This window comes from Trachinotus anak, unplaced genomic scaffold (assembly GCF_046630095.1).
Source record: "Trachinotus anak isolate AG129_WGS33_773 ecotype Australia unplaced genomic scaffold, CSIRO_AGI_Tana_v1 ptg000002l, whole genome shotgun sequence".
NCBI classification, from domain to species: Eukaryota; Metazoa; Chordata; class Actinopteri; order Carangiformes; family Carangidae; genus Trachinotus; species Trachinotus anak.
The window spans coordinates 27,195,647-27,215,443 of record NW_027273853.1 but is presented as its reverse complement, the minus strand read 5'-3'; the positions used below and the strand labels follow the sequence as shown (position 1 = coordinate 27,215,443).

The following is a 19,797-nucleotide window of genomic DNA, read 5'->3' as shown; positions in this document are numbered from 1 at the left end:
AAGAAGGAAGCCCTAACTTTGATCTGAAGTTTACCACAGCTTGCTGCCTCTGCTGGGCAGTCAGCCTGTGCTCAGCGGTCTAGTTGGCTTTATAGGTCTGCATGCTCTCACAGCAGCCACTGATGAGTCTCCTGTGGCTGTGCTGAGCAGTGGATGGAAGAATGTGCTCTTTCAGCAAGCCAGCTGGCTGGATCCAGAGACTGCAGGAGAGCCTTCAGGCACTCACAGGCTTGTTGAGGAGTCTTAATAATAGTGTGCATGTTGTTCTTGTGTGTGTGTGTGTGTGTGTGTGTGTGTGTGTGTTGGGCCAGAACAGTCATAACCAAAAGCAGCGGCATTGGAGGTTTATGTGTCAGGTTTAAGTGTGGCACCTCACCTTGTCACTTCTTGCACAGAAAGGTGTTGATGTAGAGCGTGTTCACAGCTGGAGCCTCCTGAAGCTGGCAGCCTGATAAACTCATCCTAAACTCACACAAGATCATCTGGGTCATTTCCAGTTATTAAAAATCACTAAACCCTGATAAATACTGTCTTTATAGACTTTCTGGTGTTTTGTGTTGCGTTTACATTGGGAGATATTGTGACCACTAATATTTATCATTATTATCTTTTAAATCCAAACCATTTTACTGTACTTGTGGCGTCCTGTAATGTTAACACGGTCCACACAACCAGGCAGAGTCAGAAATCACCTTAAAAAAATCCCCTCGGACCACCTGGGCAGTAATATATGAATGTGTTGATTAAATCTAGTATTTTACAGTATTATCCAACTTTTAAAGTAGCACATACTAAAATAATGTCTCCTTCAGTTTATGGTAAATTACATGTGGAGGTAACTACATTTTTCTTGACAGCTCATTAGCTGATGCGTCAAAATGTAAATATCTTGCACTGTCAACAACAACAGTATATTTTCATAACCAAATGAACCTTTTCAGTACGGCTCGTATGTCAGATTTTGCACCTCTGAGCTGTGTAATGTGCATGCAGTTCAGGACGGACAAATATGTGCTGTTATCATAATGCAGTGATGGAGAAGTGGTGTTCAGGACCCTGGTTGTGTGTAGTTTCAGCACGACCTCGCTCCTTATGGAAGCAGTTGCTCCCTGCTGCCGGTCTTACTGCTGCATGTTGTTGGGTCGGACTGAAAAGCCACAGCTGCTCTTTACTGTTACTGATGTTAACAGACGTTAAAGTGAGAGTAACCTGCTACTCTGATAACACACTTTCACTTCCTCTTCTTCGTTAACATCACTGTATGACTGATGTGTCTTCTTGTTCCCCCCCTCTCCCTCTTCACCATGAAAAATCTGTCATCGGTGGGATTCCACCTCACAACTATCAGCATCTTGTCACATCAGCCGCTTTCTCTCTCTCTTGTGGTTTCTTGCGTTTCCCTGAATTACTTTTGGCATCCCCCAGAGAATTTGCTCGCTGTTGTTGCATCCCCCTGAGGTGGTAAAAGCAAAAGCAGTAGTTTTAATAACAGCAGGAGGGAGATTAAACGCCCCCTCCCTTGGGGAATGAAGCAAGACTTGTGTCCTTTACTCACAACCATCACGTTGTGTGGCGTCTTTGTGTTGATGAAATAACAAAACTACTGTTTTCTGGCGTCCTCTTTCGATTAATATCTTCTGTGGTTGCTGAGTATGTAAAACATTTTAATGAAGTAAAGCCCCGGCTCCTCGGAGAGACAACAACACTTTACACGTTTTCATCGACGCTTTATTTGAGCGTTTCCTTCAGTCAAACTACAGTGTATCCGCTGAGGAGGTGTAGTCATAATGAATAACCTCATGTCTGTGTTTAACCAAATGGAACACAGGAAATTGTCATTCTTAGATAAAAATACAAAATTGTACAAATGATGCGTTTATTGATTTCATTACCTCTCTTGGTAGAGAGCGTAGCTACAGTACAGCAGCTTATGAGTCACAGAGCTGCTTCAGACTGAGGATGTGACCCGGTATAAACCTGTTTGCTGGGTCAACATGCATCATCTCAACTGGATCTGTGGCCGACACTTCGAGCCAGTTATCCAGAGGAATTGCTTAAGTATAATTATACCTTTAAGATTTTCATATCTGCTGTGACTTCAGTGTAAATTCAGTGTAAGGTCAGTTCACTGATAGAGAAATCATATGATATCTGAGGTTAGAGGAGGCTGAGTTCACTGTCATGTTAAGTTTCCTGTGTCAACATTGCGTCGATCAGTTAATGAGCTAATCACTTTTGCAACTTTGTGCAGCTGTGGCTCCGTGAGTGTCTGTGGAAAGACCAGTGGCTGTAGAAATAACTCAGACTGCAGCTTATTAACGTGGCTCCGTGGTGCAATAAGGCTGCTGTTAGGGGCTAAATTGGTGTCTCTACTGCTTTCATTATGGGTTTCTTCCTGTGTCTACGTCAGTGGTTGTGGCTCATTGATTCTGATGAACTAATACCGAAATCTGATGTCCGCTGTTGATGACTCAGATGGCTCAAAGTGATTCTTCTCAATTTAATGTCACTTAGGTTTCCTCAGTTAATCACGGCCAAGAAATGCACATTAGTTTACCAGAAGCTGGTAACAGCTCACGGCACATTGAAATTTGCATTAAATCATTGTGAACTTTCCTTAAAGATCCCATTGTGAGATTTCCATGTGATGTTTTTTGATTATAAAGCAGGTCTAGGTTCTATATTAATACTGTGAAACTATCAAAGCCTCAGTCCACAGAGAAATGCACACAGCCTGTATTCAGAAACTGAGCCTTAAAACCAGCCGTCAGGACTTCTGGAACTTTATGATGTCACAACAAAGTAGTCACCGCGCTCAGCCACGCCCTAAGCCCCGCCCACCTGGACCGACCATCCAACCTTGCAGGATTCTGTTTCTCTAAGTGGTTACATGAAATCTTGATATTTTTAATGCATTACTCAGAAAGCAGTCAGCCAATCAGATGAGAGGCTCAGATCCTCTCTTCTGATTGGCTGACTGACTTCTTGTTGCTAGAGCTCCAGAGAGAAGCCTGAGAGAGGAGATGTAAAACTACACTGAGATGGTTTCTGGTTCTTTAAAGTGTTCTTGATACAACTATTACTCACAAAACAGGCTGATAAATGTATATTCTCATCAGGTTTTTAGAAATATTAGTAACGTTTCTGATCATCAAACAAATTGAAACACATTTCAAATCATTTCATCACCAAACGTGTCTGAGGTTGAGTCTAGCTTCCTTCAGTAAAGGCCCATTATTGTGGCTTGAAGCTACAGTAACACATCTTGTGACTTTGCTGAGCTCTGAGGCTCGTGACTAATTGTTTGACTGTGTGAAAGGAAACCTGAGAAACCATTGTGTTGAGGATGAGATAGCATTTAGGTGAACAATAAACTACGGCCTGTTTCCATTTTGATGGACTCGTGTTGGGGCTCACATTGGCCGACACCTCGTTGTGCATCAGAGTTAGAAACTGCACCGTCATCCACCATCATCAGCCCCTGGATTTGCCAATTATACATATTAATCTAGATCTTGGCTCCAGCTACACATCTACATCCTGTAATGCTTACAGTGCAAAGTTTGTGTCGCGTTCATCCGTCTCACAAATCCTCACCCCGGCGTTTGCACCTCCTCTCAGTCACTGGAATTTCACGTTGAATTTGCAAAGTGGATGTTAAACTAAGCTGCACTGAAAGAAGCTAGACTCCATTCATAATTGTGTAGACTGCTAAGCTCAGCAATAAGGTGTTTGTGGCTCAGTTGCTGAAAATGATTGGCCCCAGACTCTGGAATAGGCATCGTAATTTAGACGTGTTGCCACCAGACTCAAAAGGTCGGAGCGTAAAGGCCGATTTATGGACCATTTAGCTGTTACATATCAACTGCTGGTAGCCCCCAGTGACTATTGGAGCAGTGCTGCAATTGAAGAAATGGCTCATGACGTGTCTTTGTGTTTCTGTGGAGACTGTTGAGATGCTGATAACTTGATCACTTGTTTCTGAGTTCAGACAAATTCTGCAGGGCATTTTTTTCCCAGGCTTCATATTCCCCAGAGAATTAATATATGACTCAGACATAGAAATGAAACCTCTTTTTGAAGATTGGATTTTTTTTTCTACAGACTTTTTCACTGTAAAAGATTCCAGCGTCGTCAGCCTCGGACGGGGCGGCGAAGCCTCTGTATGAGGAGCAAGGTCGTCCCGCAGCAATGCATGCGAGGAATGTGTTTTTTTTTTTTTTAAACACACAAATAAGCCTGGAAAGTTGTGTGGGCAGATTTATTTGACATGTCAGAGTGAAGCAAGACGGTAAACATTTCCATACGTGACACTGACCTAAGTGCTACAGTCCGGTCCAAAATCAAGCTGCAGAGCAAAAGTTTGGGATTTTAAAGAACCGCACTGAGTGAGCTGAACGATGTGACACACACAGACCCGGCACACATTCACCTCAAAGCCAGATCGGACTGGTCAGGAACCTCTATTTAGAACCTGTGCACCGCTTTGGAAACATGATCTCAGTCAGAAATGTTTGCCCTACCTTTGATGGGGGCAGACAGCTCGGCCCCGCCTGGAGAAAAGTCCACAATCAAAGTGGTTTTTGTTCATTTTCTCTGCGCGTTCACTGAGCTGTACCCACTCAGATCATCCACGGCAGCGAGCCTGGGTCGCCCTTTAGACTCCTGCACCTTGAAGTGCCCAAAGTGGTAATTCAAGGCAAACACTCCAAAGCCCTCACACGGCCAGCCCTATAATATCTGACCCACCACGCCAGTCGGGGCTGTGGCCAAGTGAGGGAAAGGTCACGGCTGCTGCGTCGCCACCCCTGACTCTACAAAATGTCAGAGACACTCTGCAGCTGAGGTGAATCCAGGTAACAGCCACTGTGTCCAACACGGATTCCACTTTCTAGATTTATAGCATTTGCAAACAATGTGATGTGGACGAGGAGAAGCTCAGAGACTTAGAGCTTGAAGGGATTTTTAGGTTGAGATAGAGACTGTGCACAAGCAGCTGTGACTCAGCGAGAGGAGGAATTTGCATCACCGGTGTCATCTGTGTTGTGTTTTTAGTTGCACGGAACCAGACCAGCACGTTATATTTTGTTTTGATTAAAACTTGAATTCCTTGCGAAACAGACCAACTCTTCAAACACGACCTCGATGCAGGCAACAAAAACTGTGTCGCAATGTTTGTGTGCAGTAGATTTTGGTCTTAGCAGCAGCGGCAAGAAACTAGGCTCTTTGTTTACAGGACACAGTGGGATGATAAAACAATTTCAGTGTTCCCCGGCTACCATAAATGTTTCAGGAGCAGGTGAGACTCACCACCACACACCATCACACAACACATTAGTGGTTGTGGCTCTTTGTTGAACCATTCATAAGTAGCTGAAAGTTGCGACAGAAGAGCTGAAGCTCAGCTCATTCTGCAGCTTTTGAAGAAAACATTTTTGCAGGGAGGTCGGCGAAATGACGGAAGCACAACCTCTGCAGCTCCACCACAGCAGCACACTGACCTCAGGTGCTAGCATTAGCAGCTAAACAGGAAGTCAAGTCTGTGTAGTGGTTGGTTACATGCCAAAGAGATCAGTTAATCACACAAGGTAAATGGCCACAGCCAGGGGTTGCTAACAAGGAAGCAGGTGGTTAATCCCCCCCCCCCCTCCCCCACCCCCCTCCCACACACACCCTGTGTTCCTCATCCTGGCCTCCTACTTTGCATCCAGAGACAGTTTGATTAATGACATGGCCATTGGCTTCTATTTAAATGGCTTAAGATTTGACTACCTGCTCGTATTTGAATCTATGCAAAATGAATAACTAAACTCACAAGAATCTGTGTGATAGCAGGCAGCCTGTCCCGGGCACTCATCAGGTATGTTCTCTCACACAGCTCTTGGTTGGATTGTGTCTGAATGTGTTTTTAGTGTTTGCAGTTTTGTGTTTTTGTGTGTAGGGAAGTTCTGCCATACATTCCCTCCTGCTCTGTGCAGTTTAACATGAGCAGTCCTGCAGCACAGCGTAGTGGCTCAGTTTATTGGATCAGTACATCTTTAGCTGTTAGTTGTTCATGCAGGGCCGGAGACAAATATACAGGAAGGGAAAAAGGGAAATTCAGCTTTTAAAAGTCGCAGCCTACGGTGCAAAAGCAGAACAGACAACATGGACGAATCTGTGAGTCAAACAGTTGGTGCTTCCACAAACTAAACACACAAATATATGAGATAATAGATTAAAAAAAAAGATGTTGAATAGAAGGTTGCATCAGAAAGTATCCTGATCGTTTGACTTGTTTGACTTGAGATGTGGAACTGGTTAGTGGCTAAAGAGAAACAGTGACTGGTTGTACTGGGCACTCCCAGGTTTGGATGGGTGTAACAACAGTCATTACAAAATTAAAACAAACTCTGGAGGCTGAATATTGTCTGCTGGGTTAAAAAATACCAGAAGGTGGAGTTTGGATGACACAAATAAAAATAAATAAAACGAGAATTACCGCCAAATTGTGAGACCACCATGACCATGACCTTTGACCTTTGACCACCAAAATCTAATTCACCCTTTAGTCAAAATGAATGTTTGTGCCAAGTTTGAAGAAGTTCTGTTAAGGTGTTACCGAGATATCGTGAATCGGACGTACAGATGGACAACCTGAAAACATAACGCCTCCGGCCCTGACTGAACAAGAGGAGGAAGATTTAGAACCACGTCTGGTTCCATTATCACAGCAACAACCGTCCCTCTGTGTAGGCAGGGAGGTTGTATGTTCACTCCTTAAATTAAAGAAGCAGACAAAATGAAGTTTTAAACCCTGACTGTGTGAGAATAATCGGAGAACTGCTGGAAAAAGAGAAGACCAACTTGAGCAAGTTTATCCTGGATAGAGATTTTTTTTTCTTAGCTTCTCTGGACCGAGTCTGATTAGTCCTATTGCTCAGAGGAGCTGCTGTAGAAGAAGTGACAGTCCACCCCCCCCCCCCCCCCCCCCCCCCCCCCCCCCCCCCCCGCCTGTTAGCGAGCCTTTTCCCTTTGTGCTTTCACTTCATTGGGTTTCAGTCTCTGAAGTTATTTATTGATGGTGCTGGGAGCGTTGTGGTCAGGCAGTTGATGTTACAGCACGTTCTTACACAGGAAGTTGAGTCCGCAGTCGCAGCTGTAATAGAAAGGTTTGATCCACTTTGGGGGTTTTGATTTATTGTTTAAACATCCATGCTCAAACGACTCGCTATCAGACCACTAGTCTGTGATTCAGATGATGTGATTGCTCGTCCGTGCATCAGCGGTCGAGTAAAAGCGGCTCTGGGAGGCAGAGGATTCTTACTTCCCGGTTTTGACCAGCTGGTGTCAGCAGTGACAATCCCAGCGTCCCCTGACCCAGTTAGCTGAATGGTGCTGCTGCGTTTGAATTGTGACCCGGCGGATGTCATCAAAGCCTCCGCCGACCTTCCTTTTGTGGTTGAGTCTGGTTGCTCTGAAAGGGGGAGGAAAGAGAGGGGACGATTGTCTGGTCATCAAAAGACTTCCAGTCCCTGCTGTTGTCTGCTCAGTGGATGTGGTGGGCACAATCCACCCCCCCCCTCCACACCAGCTGGCTTTGAGCGCTGGTAAATTCATTCTCATCAGGGTCAGGAAATGACCACCGGTTATATGCTAAATCTGACCACCAGTAAATATCTCTCCGGCTCGGTGGGTTGCCTGCTCCGGCAGACACATCGGTGGGGTGATTCTGAGATGCCGGTGCTTGAGCTGGTGGAATATTAAACAGAGGATGGTGAATTTCAGGAGGTGCTAGACACTGTGGCCAGAGGGAAGGAGCGCGTTTCTGCTCCAGTTTTCTCTTAGAACATCATCTTAGAACCTCATTTTCTGTGGATTATCTGTGGTGCTAAACAGAACCCAGTCCTTGGAACATGAGTCAAAGAAGAGCTCGATCCAGATAGGAAATTTAAATATTGAACATTGTGGTACTGTGCGATGTTCTGTTTTCATGACTTTACCTCCTCCTTTCATCCCTCTCCTCGTTTCTCCTTCACGCTGAAGGATGGCCACACTCCACTCACGCTTATTTTCAGTTACCTAGCAACCAGGAGGAGATGCTTTTTCTTTTTTTGGGGAGGGGTGGGGTACTTTGGTGATGGGAGCGGGGGCGGGGTGAGGTGTGGATTGTTCAGGAATAAATGGCTCATGAATGCAGCGCCGCTGAAAAGAGGCGGCGAGGAGCACTGTTTTACGTCAAGCATTCATTGAGCGGCGGGGTTGTTCCACTGCTCAGTGTCTGACTCCATCAGCACCTCCATTCACCTGGGCCTCGCCGCTGTTATGGCGATGGGTTTGCATCCTAATTATCAGCACAGCAGAGAGAGCACGGCTCGGTGCCAAGGTGTGTAACCACACCTCTTTTAACCGAAGAGCGCCGATACACGAAAGATCTCACAGTCACAACAAATACAATAAACCTTTTAAAGAATTTTGGTGACAGTGATGCAGGTTCTTCAGCTTCCTCTAACAAAAAATATATGTTAGGTTTGCTCTGAATGGAGAAACAGACGTCTGTTCGGTTCATTCGGTCGCTAAATGAGTTTAAATCAGGTGAAAACCTCTGTTGAATCTCGATCCTGTGTTGTTCTGGCCTCTGGCTTCTGAATTGAATTAAGTCATTTGAGCACATGCATGTGTTTCCTCAGTGAAGCATGTGACGTTTTGGCAGAAGCTGCATTTACAGGTGGTTCAGCAGCAGCAGCACAAAGAGAGAGAGTCAAAAATCTTGGTGCATTTTCAAGTATCCAGTTGCTACTAATAAGAAAACCAGGTGGGTGTTAAGCTGGATTTTTTTTTGCAAACCACAGAGTGAATTTACTCCTCCTTTGCTCGGCACCTGTGATTATCCCAGCTTCACCACCGCACCTCTTCTCAGCTGCTGATCTCCAGTCAGATCATATCAGCGCCGATCGGGGGCAGAAATTGTGAGAGCGCATCACACTGAATGTGATATAACAGATGGGAGTATATATATATATATATATATATATATATATATATATATATATATATATAATTACACGAGAGTCCCCTCGTGTAATTAACACAACCCCGGGAGATGTCTTTAGTGAGGCTGGGAGGGAGAGTCAGAGGACTGCAAAGATCATTCATCTTCACAAGTCTGCTGCCAGCTGGGTCAGATGGCTCCATTTCCTCCTGATTCCGTCTCAGTGATGGGAGCATTTTTCTTTAGAAACAAGTAAACATCTAAAGATCATCACTTTATTAAGAAACTGGAGCAAATTTGAGTTTCTATAAATAAATGAACTCAATGTAAACTGTTAAAATTTGTCCATATTTCAAATTCATCATCACGACTTATCACTTTGTGACATGATTCACGGCACAATGTGTTCGAAACACTTGCAGATGCTTCACTAAACACAACCAAACTTCAACATCTGGACAAAGATGACTGACTGGAAATGTAAATGCTGTTAAAAACATAAAACTGACTCAGTATTTTTTGCAGTGCAGCAGGAGTGGAGCAGGGGTCTTTTGCCTGTGGCTGAGGCACAAAGACGTGGGGAGAGGAGGAGGAGGAGGGTGACTGGGTTTGAGACACAAAAGGACAGAGGCCTCCATCAGTACACGCTCCTCTATTCAGCAGCTGAGCTAATCCACATGCTAGCTAGCTTCACCCCCATTCACAGAGGGGCCGGCGAGGACGTGCGGCTGACCCTCCATCTATGTAGGTTAGCAGGCTGTGGCACCGACTCGTAGCAGGACCCCACGGCTGCACAGCCACTGGGTTATATCTGCACTTTTTACTACATTTAAAGGCTCCGTGCTCCAGTCTTCATTAAAGTTTTACAGTTTGCATCAATAATGAGACTTATCACTGGCAGCAGGTTCAGTATGTGTCCAGAGAGGAGCAGAAAAACCTGAATCATTTAGATTTGTAGCTCGGAAAGGACTAAAATGTCCTGAATGCTGTGAGCAGGGGTCTTTTTTTCTGATGTAATGCAGGTTTTATGATTTGTAGGCGAGTTTGTTAGCAAAATAGGTGTTTCACCAAAAGAGGCATTTGTTTTTGTTCCTTTTATATAATTTCCATATTCAGTTGCAATTAAATCTTTATGCCAAATTGTAATTTTACATCTTAAATCCTCTGTTATTTGATTTTTCTGTGCCTTCTTTGCTGCTATTTCTTTTTTTTTGGTCCGTGGGTCCAATTAAAAAACACAAATAAATCTTCAATTTTTCTTTCTATAAGCTGCAAATACAGAAAGAGAACAAGTGGTAATCACAAAGGTCTTTTATTCTGTCTGCATCACATGGTGGGAGACATGTTTCTGATGCACCTCAGCACCAGTGAAGTGTTTTGTTTGAGCCTGAGGTAGAAAAAGATTTGAAGGTTTAGTCATTTTAAAGCAGTGACAGCTCACATTGTCTTGATTTTTCTTTATTTGCAGTTGATTCTGATCTGAAAATGTTTCTGTTTGCTGTTGAATATTGAATGAAAATGAAAAATGCATCTCAGAGAAAAAACGAGAAATGATTTAATGATTTAACGTGAAAATTATTTCATAGTTTTTACCGCAAATGTAGGTTTTTTTTATTGATGATGTGATTACAACGGAAAATGTGTTTTCTGTCTCCCTGATGGCCAGGTGTGTGTGTGTGTGTGTGTGTGTGTGTGTGTGTGTGTGTGTGTGTGTGTGTGTGTGTGTGTGTGTGTGTGTGTGTGTGTGTGTGTGTGTGTGTGTGTGTTCACAGCAGGTGAACACACAGCAGCCTCCAATGATTTGCTTCATACTCGTTTCAATTTGTTGAACTGACAGACTGTGGCCCCCTGCCCCCCCCTCGCTGCTTCTGCTTCTTCTAGTGTGTGTGTGTGTGTGTGTGTGTGTGTGTGTGTGTGTGTGTGTGTGTGTGTGTGTGTGTGTGTGTGTGTGTAGTAGAACAAATGGTAGACAAACCATTTTGATTGGCCTGCTTCCCACTCTCTTTCTCCAGTGCCCCCTCAGCTCCAGCTGCCTTCCTCCTCCTCCTCCTCCTCCTCCTCCTCCTCCCCCTCTGTATCTCTTTATCTGTCCCCCCTCTCCTCCATCTTGCCCTCCCTCTCTCTCTTTCCTTCCTCCCCTTACCATACCTCCTCTACTCCTCTCTCACATCATCTTTCCCTACTTCCTTCCTTCATCCCCTTTTTGCTCCAGTTCTCCGTCTCTGCTCTCTTGCATCTCCCTCCCGTTCTCTCCTGGTCCTTGTTTCTTTCTCCCTCTCTCTCCCTCCCTCTCTCTCCCTCCCTCCCTCTCTCTCTCCATCTAGCAGCAGTACTCACTCAGTCTTTTTACAGCTCTCTCCCCCTCCGTCCTGACGTCACTCTGTGTTTGCATAGCTATTGTCTTACAGCGGCTGCAGCAGCAGCGGCAGCAGCAGCAGCGGCTCCTCACCAGATTTTTAGTTTTTCACTCCCCTCTTCTCTCCCTCTCTCTCTCTCTCTGGGAAAGCCTCTCTCTCTCTCTCTCTCTCTCTCTCTTTCTCCCTCCCCCTCTCTCTCTCTTTTCATTAGTAAATCCTACAGTGGAATGAGAGGCGAGAGAGTGACGGAGAGGAGAGGATGAGGGTGAGGATGAGGATGAGGAGGAGGATATAGGCTGCAGAAAGAGGGAGAGATGCGATAACTAGCCTCGACCACATCTCCGTGTCTGGATTTGACCACGGTTTTCCTCGGCTGGGAAGGATTTCTGCTTCTTTTCTATTTTCTGTTTATGTATTGATCCAATCCACCAGAGGACCTCTTGTTGTTTTTTTTTTTTTTGTTTTTTTTAATGTTTTTTGTTTTTGCGTCCGGACTAACTGAGCGAGCGAGCGAGCGAGTGTGTGACGGACAGCGGAGCCGGGGCATCTGGCCGTCTGGGAGGCAGCGACGGCCGGCTGGCTGCATTGTGTTGCTTTGATGACCCCCGCTGTGTAGCTGCCTGCTCATCAACCCCCCCCCCCTCTCTCTCCCCTTCTCTCTCTTACCCTCCCCTTTCCCTCTCCTCTCTTTCCTCCTTCTCCTTCGCCTCCTCCTCCTCCTCCTCCTCCTCCTCTCTGTCCATCACAGCTCCGGGGCCCAGCCATGTTCGGCACAGAGTCCTCATGTAAGTACCACCACCATCCTCCCGCCTCCTCTGTGTTTGTCCGTGTCTCTGTATCTCTCCGTGTTTATGTGTCTGCTTTATCTGGAGGAGAGGAGGAAAAGGAAATGGCTGGGTTTCCTCTGTTCCTGCATCCCTCTCCTCCTCTCCTCCTCTCCTCCTCTCCTCCTCTGTTCTTCCTGTTTTGCCTCCATGGTTGCTGGTGGCAGATTGCATGGGGAGAAATCTGGGATCTACCATTTTATCACGGAAGGTCGGCACTACAAGCTAGCTGATCACGCTGAGCTTCGCCGTCCGCCTTGCATTCTCTCACTCTCAGCCTCACTCTGTGTGTGTGTGTGTGTGTGTGTGCACGATCATCTCCTGACTGTATGTATTTCCAGTCCTCTTCGGTGTAATGGCGTGACGGTTGAACGCTGTTTAAGTGTCTCTTTGTGCGTGTGTGTGTGTGTGTGTGTGTGTGTGTGTGTGTGTGTGTGTGTGTGTGTGTGTGTGTGTGTGTGTGTGTGTGTGTGTGTGTGTGTGTGTGAGTGAGTGAGTGAGAGAGCGTGTCAGAAGATGGATGCTTTTGCCGGAGTTGCATCGTTTTCCAGAAGCATCAGCCTCCCCCGTCTTCTTCCTCCGGCTCAGTCAGGTTGCTGTGAGGTCTGTAAGTGTAGCATTGCCCCTGAAGCTAAGCTAACACGCTGCTGTTGTGTATCCTTGTGTGCACGTGTGTGTCTGTGGGCCACTGTGCAGCTCCTGACATCCCTCAGAAGAGTTGAAGTGTTGATCTATAAGGTGGAACCCTCCCCCCACCACACCCTCACTGGAAAACCTTTCACTTTGATCAATATCATGATGCTTAACTACCAACACCTGCTGGATGCTTCGCCGAGGTCTGAGCTGACTCCTGTGATTGGACGTCAGATCAGAGCCAGCCTGCACAGACTGTGGGGTGATGGAGAGCTGTCATGCAGCACCTTCTCCTCTGAGCAGCTGAGCGGGATCTTTGCTTCCGTGGCGTGCAGCTGAGTGGACGCCGCCGTGGAGTGTTCTGGAAGCAGCGCCGGGCACAGATCTCACCTCACATGTCACCGCAGCCTGACGGAGGTCGCGTGTCCCTGTGGTTTGAGATTCTGAATTCTTGCCACAGTCTGAGGTCATTTGAGGGTCAAACTTAATGCTTTCACTAACTCGGTGTGACAGCAGCTTGTCCTCGGTGTTTTCAGCCTGCTGGGGCTGCTTTTAGCTTTTAAGAGGTTTTGGGAACATTTATTTAGCCCTGCATAAAATTTTAATGAAAATATTTTGGAAAGATTCTTATTTTTGATGAGATTTTATAATTGTAGGGGTCATGTTATAAACTAGTTGTCTTTCTTTTGTATAATTACGCATAGAAGGTTTCATAGGAAGAGTTTGCAGACTCTTTTGAATGAGAAAAATCATAAGTGATTCCAAAATAAGTCAAGATTTCAGTCGAAATTATCATTTTTGCTTTTCAATTTCACTTGAAAAAAATATAGAAATAATGACGATGTGATTTGTGTTGGGTCTTGTATTAAACAAGCATGTTCTTTCACATCTGGAGAGTATGATTTGTAGGTTGAGGGCACATCTCTGCAGCACCACAATGTTTTATTTATGGTCTGTTGTGACACATTTTATCTTATCAAAAAAAAAAAACCATTGGAGCTCCCGTGATTTGGATGTTGCACTTGGCCATATTCCAGTTTGGATAATACGATTGTTCAGCCCCACAGAAGAAGACGAAGGTGAACAGAGCTGCACAATATGCAAATCATATTGGGATTATTTTGGCAGATTTTATGAAATGAGTCATGATTTCAGTTGGAATGAAAATTTTTAAAAATGATGAAGATGTGATTTTAGTTGGTGCATGTTCCCTCACGACCGGAGGATATGATCTGTAGGCCGGGGGCTCTCTGTAGCACCACTACACTTATGGTGCTAACAATGCACAACATTATTGCGACACATTTTACATTTATTTAAAAAAAAAATTGCAGCTCCTGTGATTTGGCTGTTGCACTCAGCCATATTGCGATATCGATTATATATTGATTAGTTGTGCAGCCCTAGAATAGAAGTAAAAAGTCTGGATAGAAGAAGAACATCAGTGCTCTCCCTGCACACTTATAACTGATGGGATACAGTTTCTGAAGCATTCTCACTGTAAATTGAAGAGTAAAGCTGTCAGAATAATTTGCGTTTTTGCGTTCACACAGTATTTTGTCAGAGATGTTTTATATTTGATGGTTGTGTAGTTGTTAATGGAGACGAGCTGGACCAGAGATGGAGCCAGTCTGTAGCCTGTAGCCCAACCTGCTGCTGTTTAACCTTCCCATGTTGGCACTGCAAGTTTCTCCATTTTTGTCATGTGTGCAGTTTGCAAGAGAAGCGTCACAGTGCAGGACTTTAATGGGAAACTAAACGGCTCTGGTGCTGAACCAGGAGCTCAGTGCATTCACCACATAGGCTGCAGAGCAGATTAATGAATGTGAGCCAGGGAAACAGTTCACCGGATCTGGCTTGAGAGTGCAGTGGTGCAGGGTTCGTACCGGCTCTATAACAGTGCACTGAAGAAATGGGGACATTTGATCGACTATGTAACTTTTAACAAATAGGAAATGTCCCGATTACCTGATTGTGGAGCTCGCAGCGTGACCACAACATTATACTCAGCTGGCGCAGGTTCACAGGCTTAGTTCACTGTTATATGAAACACAGTCAATCCCACAGTTACTTGTTTAAGCTAGATTTAGTGTTTAATGTTGGATTTTCATGTAAAATGAGCAGTTTAGTTCTTCAGTTCAGCTTCGTTTGAATCCGTTCGTGGCTCTTTGAGACCAGTGTAGACAGAAAGGGGCACAGACATAATGTCCATTCAACCGTGTAGGTTTAGGTAATAAACTCACCAGCATTTGTTGAGACACTCAGAGGTAAGTGGAGCCTCCTTTATTGGCTGTTTCATTGGGATTGCTTTGCTAGGAAACAGCTTGGATCCGTGTTTATTTCCAAGCAGCAGGCTCAGTAACAGGAAATGAACTTGGACTCATTAGAAAGTTGTTGTTTGAGATGATAAAAGGAAAATGAGTCCGTGTCAAACACAGAGTTTTGTGTGAGCTGCTGATATGTATCTTTTGACTCAGCTTATCTGTTATTTTCTTGTTAGTTTACAAGACTTTGATCCTTTTATGTCGCGCTTTAACATTGGGCTGGTCAGTGGTTTGCTGTCGTTAGTCTTGACTTTGACAGAGCCTCTTTGTAAGTCTCTCTAAGTTTTCAAGCCTCTAAAATTTCAGTTTGGAAGCTTCATTGTTGCGTTTTTGTCCGGACTTTTGACTTTTGGAAACGATGATGCAGACCCCCGCGTTGCCTCCTGATTGGGTCTCATCAGTCGCGACCACCAGTGGTAAATAAAAGATGAATGAATTACAGGCGATGCTGACCTTGTTGTCTTTGCTAACAGCTGTTGCACAGTTAAACTCTGCATTTTAATGCTACAACTGTCTTTGCCGTTCCTTGTTCATAGTATTTTCTGCAACTAACCAAAAGCAGAGTAGACAATCTGCTTCCTGTTTACTTGAATGGTCATGTGATACGTGTTTTCAGGTATCAGATAGAGATTTAATTTTTTTTTTAAGATATCTTTGGGCATTTTATGCCTTTATCCGACAGGACAGTAGAGAGTGACAGGAAAGGGGCAGAGAGGGGGAATGACGTGCAGGAAGAAGCATCTGCGCCCACGTAGTGCGCGCCCCAACCACCCGGCCGTCGCGTTGCCCCAGAGATTATCTCTGATACGGAGCTAAAACATTCTTCTGGACTGAGATCGAATAAGCTGTTTTAAAACGTGGCCTGAGGAGGACATTGAACCTGTATCTCAGGGGCGTCAGGTTCGTGTATTTAAAGAGGCCAAATCTGGTCTCAAGTTGATCCAGATCCAGAGGTACCGAAACCTGGTCAACGCTCACTGTCACGGCTGGAGTTTCTCTGCTCAGCCTCACCCCCGATGATCCAGAGAGAGTCGAATCATCTTCATCTCAGCAGCTAAAATCTTTCATATATATCCGCTCACATCTTAGCCTCTTAAAAGGAGCTCGAACCACATTAATTTAAGACATTAGCATAATTACTGTGAACAGTCTATCGCCAAACTAAGTGGAAAGAAAGGCAGCGTGTGTCGAACTGTTCTCTGGCACCGAACGGAGAGGACCCCCCCCCCCCGGTCTCCTAATGGCAGATGGTGCAGGGAGGGAAAAGCCAGGAAAATAAAATCCATATTAAAGATCCTGTTCCTTTAATTTGTTAAAGTTGATTTGACAAAACACACACACACAATAGGACAGTTTCAGCTACGATGGGTACAACAGGTTTGGGGTGAATGGCTGCTGAGCTCTGTCCGTCCTGCTTCTCTCTCTGTGCTGTAGGATGTTATGAGGAAGAATTGAGGTCAGTATTTGCAGTTCCCTCTGTAGTGCAGGATTGAGGGGGAGAGGGTGTTGATTTTTTTTCATTTAAATATTATCATTAGTTCACCTCAAACAGTGAGACAGCGAGAGAGAAAGAGAGAGTAACTTATTATAAAAATATTCAGAACGTAGAGCAGCCTCAGGGTTATGGATTTCCTGATGTCAGATTGTCTTAGAGGAACAGATATCTGATTATAATTTCTAACACTTATCATGCACACATGTCGAAAAGTGCTACACAAGGACAAACAAAGCCTTCGCCATGTTTTTCTCCAGGTCACTCGTTAATGTAATAGCTCGTTGACCTTGTCAGAGTGAAGGCAGGGGGGTTGCTTTAAAACGTCTTGCATGTTCCTTCTAGTGTTTTTTGTTTTTGCAGCGACGCTTCAGATACTCGCAAAGACAGTCCTCAGGTTTTCTGTTTCCTTCCCAAACCCTGGCTGCTTCGGATGTTCTGGACTGTGTCTGGACAGTTGGCAAATTCAGACTGAAGTGTGATGAATTTACAGCATCAGCCTGAAGCCACTGTAAACAGAAGCTTCTTCTGGGGGATTTCTGTGCCTCTATTCTCACAGGGTTAACAGCTAATGTCAGCTCTTGCCTCTGGTCCACCTTTGGCTCTACGGTAAAAGGTACTGCTGTATTGATTGTATCTGTCCTCCAATCCTGTAAAAATAATGAATTATAAATGTTTTCATTTCTAAGCCCATATTAATCCATAATCACGTCGCGTTGACGTTCATATTATTAATTCTGATCTGCAGCACAGTCAAGTATTCGGGCCCCTTCAGTTTTTTCACATTTCGCTTTTGCAGCCTGATGTTAAAATCATTCTGAAGCACCGTTGGCAGTGATTACAGCCTCCTCTCAGGCTCTTCAGGCTGGATGGGGACCACTGGTGGACGGGCACTTTCAGGTCTCTCCAGAGATGTTTGATTCGGTTCAAATCAGGGCTCTGGCTCCGTCAAGGACATTCGGGGTTGTCCCTAAACCACTCCTGTGTTGTTCTGGCTTTGTTTAGCTTCATTGTCCTGTTAGAAGATGAACCATGGGCCCAGTCCAAGCGCAGGTTGTATCTCTACCATGATCAGTCTCTTTGTCCCTGCTGCTGAAAAACACGCCCACCTGATGCTGCCACCACCAGGTGATGAGCGGCGCCTGGTTTCCTCCAGACACGACTTTTAGAACTGAGGCCAAAATGTTCAATCTTAGTTTCTTCTTAGTTTCTCACAGTCTTGAGAGACTTTTAGCTCCTTGTGGACTTTAATAGGTGAAGATTCCACCTGGACACGTGAAGCCAGACTGGTGGAGGGCTGCACCGATGTTTTCCTTCTGGAGGTTTCTCCACACAGGACCTCTGGAGCTCAGCCAGAGTGACCTTCAGGTTCTCTTCAGCTCCTCTCCCTTGATTGCTCGGTGTAGCTGGGCGAGGAAGAGTCCTGGTTCTTCTAAACTTCTTCCCTTTAAGAACGATGGAGGCCACTGTTCTCTTGGGAACCTTGAATGCAGCAGAATTTTTTTCTCCACCAGATCTGAGCCTCGACATGGTCCTGTCTCTGAGCACTGCAGGCAGCTCCTTCCTCCTCATGGCTTGGTTTTTGCTCTGATCTGCATCGTCAGCTGTGAGACTTCATACAGACGGGTGCTTGTCTTTCCACATCATGTCCAATCAGTTGAATTTACCACAGGTGGACTCCAGGCAAGGTGTAGAAACATTTCAGAGATGATCAAGAGAAATGGAGCCACCTGAGCTAAAGTTCAAGTCTCATAGCAAAGTGTCTGGAAAGTAATGTTTTTCTTTTTTAATAAATTTACCAAAATTTCTAAAATTCAGTTTTTGCTTTGTCATTATGGGGAAATGTGATTTTAAAAGAGAAGAAGGCTGCAACATAACAAAATGTGAATGAAGTGAAGGGGTCTGAATACTTTCTGAACAGAGTGCACACTGGTTTGCGTGGCTGCCTGTGCGATTACAGTTCCTGACCCTGGAAGGATTTTATCAGTTACATCATTATATGTGTAAAACTATAATTTCCCGATCATCCGGTGTGAACATGTTTACAGTATGGAGCTTAAATAATCAGTAATAGCCACAGCTTCGCATGTGATGCAGTGCGATTTCAAAAATCAATAAGGATAAGTCTTCCAGGGTGTCCCCAGCTTAAAATAGATGGATGCTGGTACTCTAATCTGCTCTGCACGCACCGCCTGAAACCTGAATGCGACACTAACTGTAGACCAGGCTCAGATTAATGTTAGATTGCCAACAGTATGGCTTCTGATAAGGATGAGCTCATGGGAAATGCAATTTGCCGAATGGAGGCATGTTTTGATTGTGGGAGGACTGCTGTGGGCCGTGCCTTCATCATATCACTCTAACATTGTTTAAGTGCTCTTTCATCAGTGGCCATTATGTTGTGTTTTTTTTTAAGCTGGATATTATTTTGCCAGATAAGATCACGTCATCTTTAAATGCAGCGATAAGCCTCTAACCGGCTCTGAACTGTCCTGCTGAGGAGGCTCCAGGTCGTGTGTCGTGTTTGTTTGTTGCCCTAGAGCAGAATAAGGTGCTTACCGAAAATGGCCATTTGATGAAAGCCAAACAGCTCTCAGGCGGCAACCAGCTGTCTCTGTTGCTGTGGTAACCCCGGTTAGAACGGCAAAACGGCAAGAGTGATCGGGTTTCTGTGGTAACTGCTGACTTGTGCTATTTTTGTCTTATGAGCTCATATAGTGGCTTGAAGTTGAACAAGCCAAAGCCAAAAAGGAAGCTTCAGTAAGGTTTTAAAATCTCATCTCCCATGGAAGAGACACTAAATTATTCTCATGGATCATCACCTCTGACCCTGAATCATCATCCAACACATGCTCATCAGATATTTGAGTTTAAGAGGCAGAAATAAACTTCTGCTGCTGTTTGCAGTTTATCAGACACCATCAGTGGTGAGATTAGGGTTTCTATTCTAGTCTTATGGCGTCCGCCCAAAATGAAGTTACTGCTAATGGACATTTTTGTTTTGTAAATGTAATTGATGGTGAGTTACAGCAGGTCTGACAGCAGGAAAATATCATTTTCGTTTGGCTTAATGGTGCAATACTTACAACATTTAATGTGACTCATGATTCAGTGCAACCTTAATTAAATCATACTAGTATTTCTACAGTTAATCACCTGGGGACAGATGCATAAAAGTGTCAGAAATATGCACACG

At 44.8% G+C, this 19,797-nt stretch overlaps 1 protein-coding gene across 6 annotated transcripts in view; it reads left to right on the top strand.

The window, feature by feature from the left end:
• Positions 1 to 19,797, top strand: part of LOC139606740 (suppressor of tumorigenicity 7 protein homolog) — a 50,947-nt gene that overhangs the window by 632 nt on the left and 30,518 nt on the right. For 4 of the 6 annotated variants that reach the window (XM_071459082.1, XM_071459076.1, XM_071459067.1 and 1 more), the window contains exon 2: positions 12,077 to 12,113. The exons of the other annotated variants lie outside the window; for them this stretch is intronic. In XM_071459082.1, the coding sequence (XP_071315183.1) occupies positions 12,092 to 12,113 (22 nt within the window). In that variant the 5' untranslated portion in view covers positions 12,077 to 12,091. The remainder of the gene's footprint in view (positions 1 to 12,076; positions 12,114 to 19,797) is intronic. 6 annotated transcript variants of the gene reach the window in all.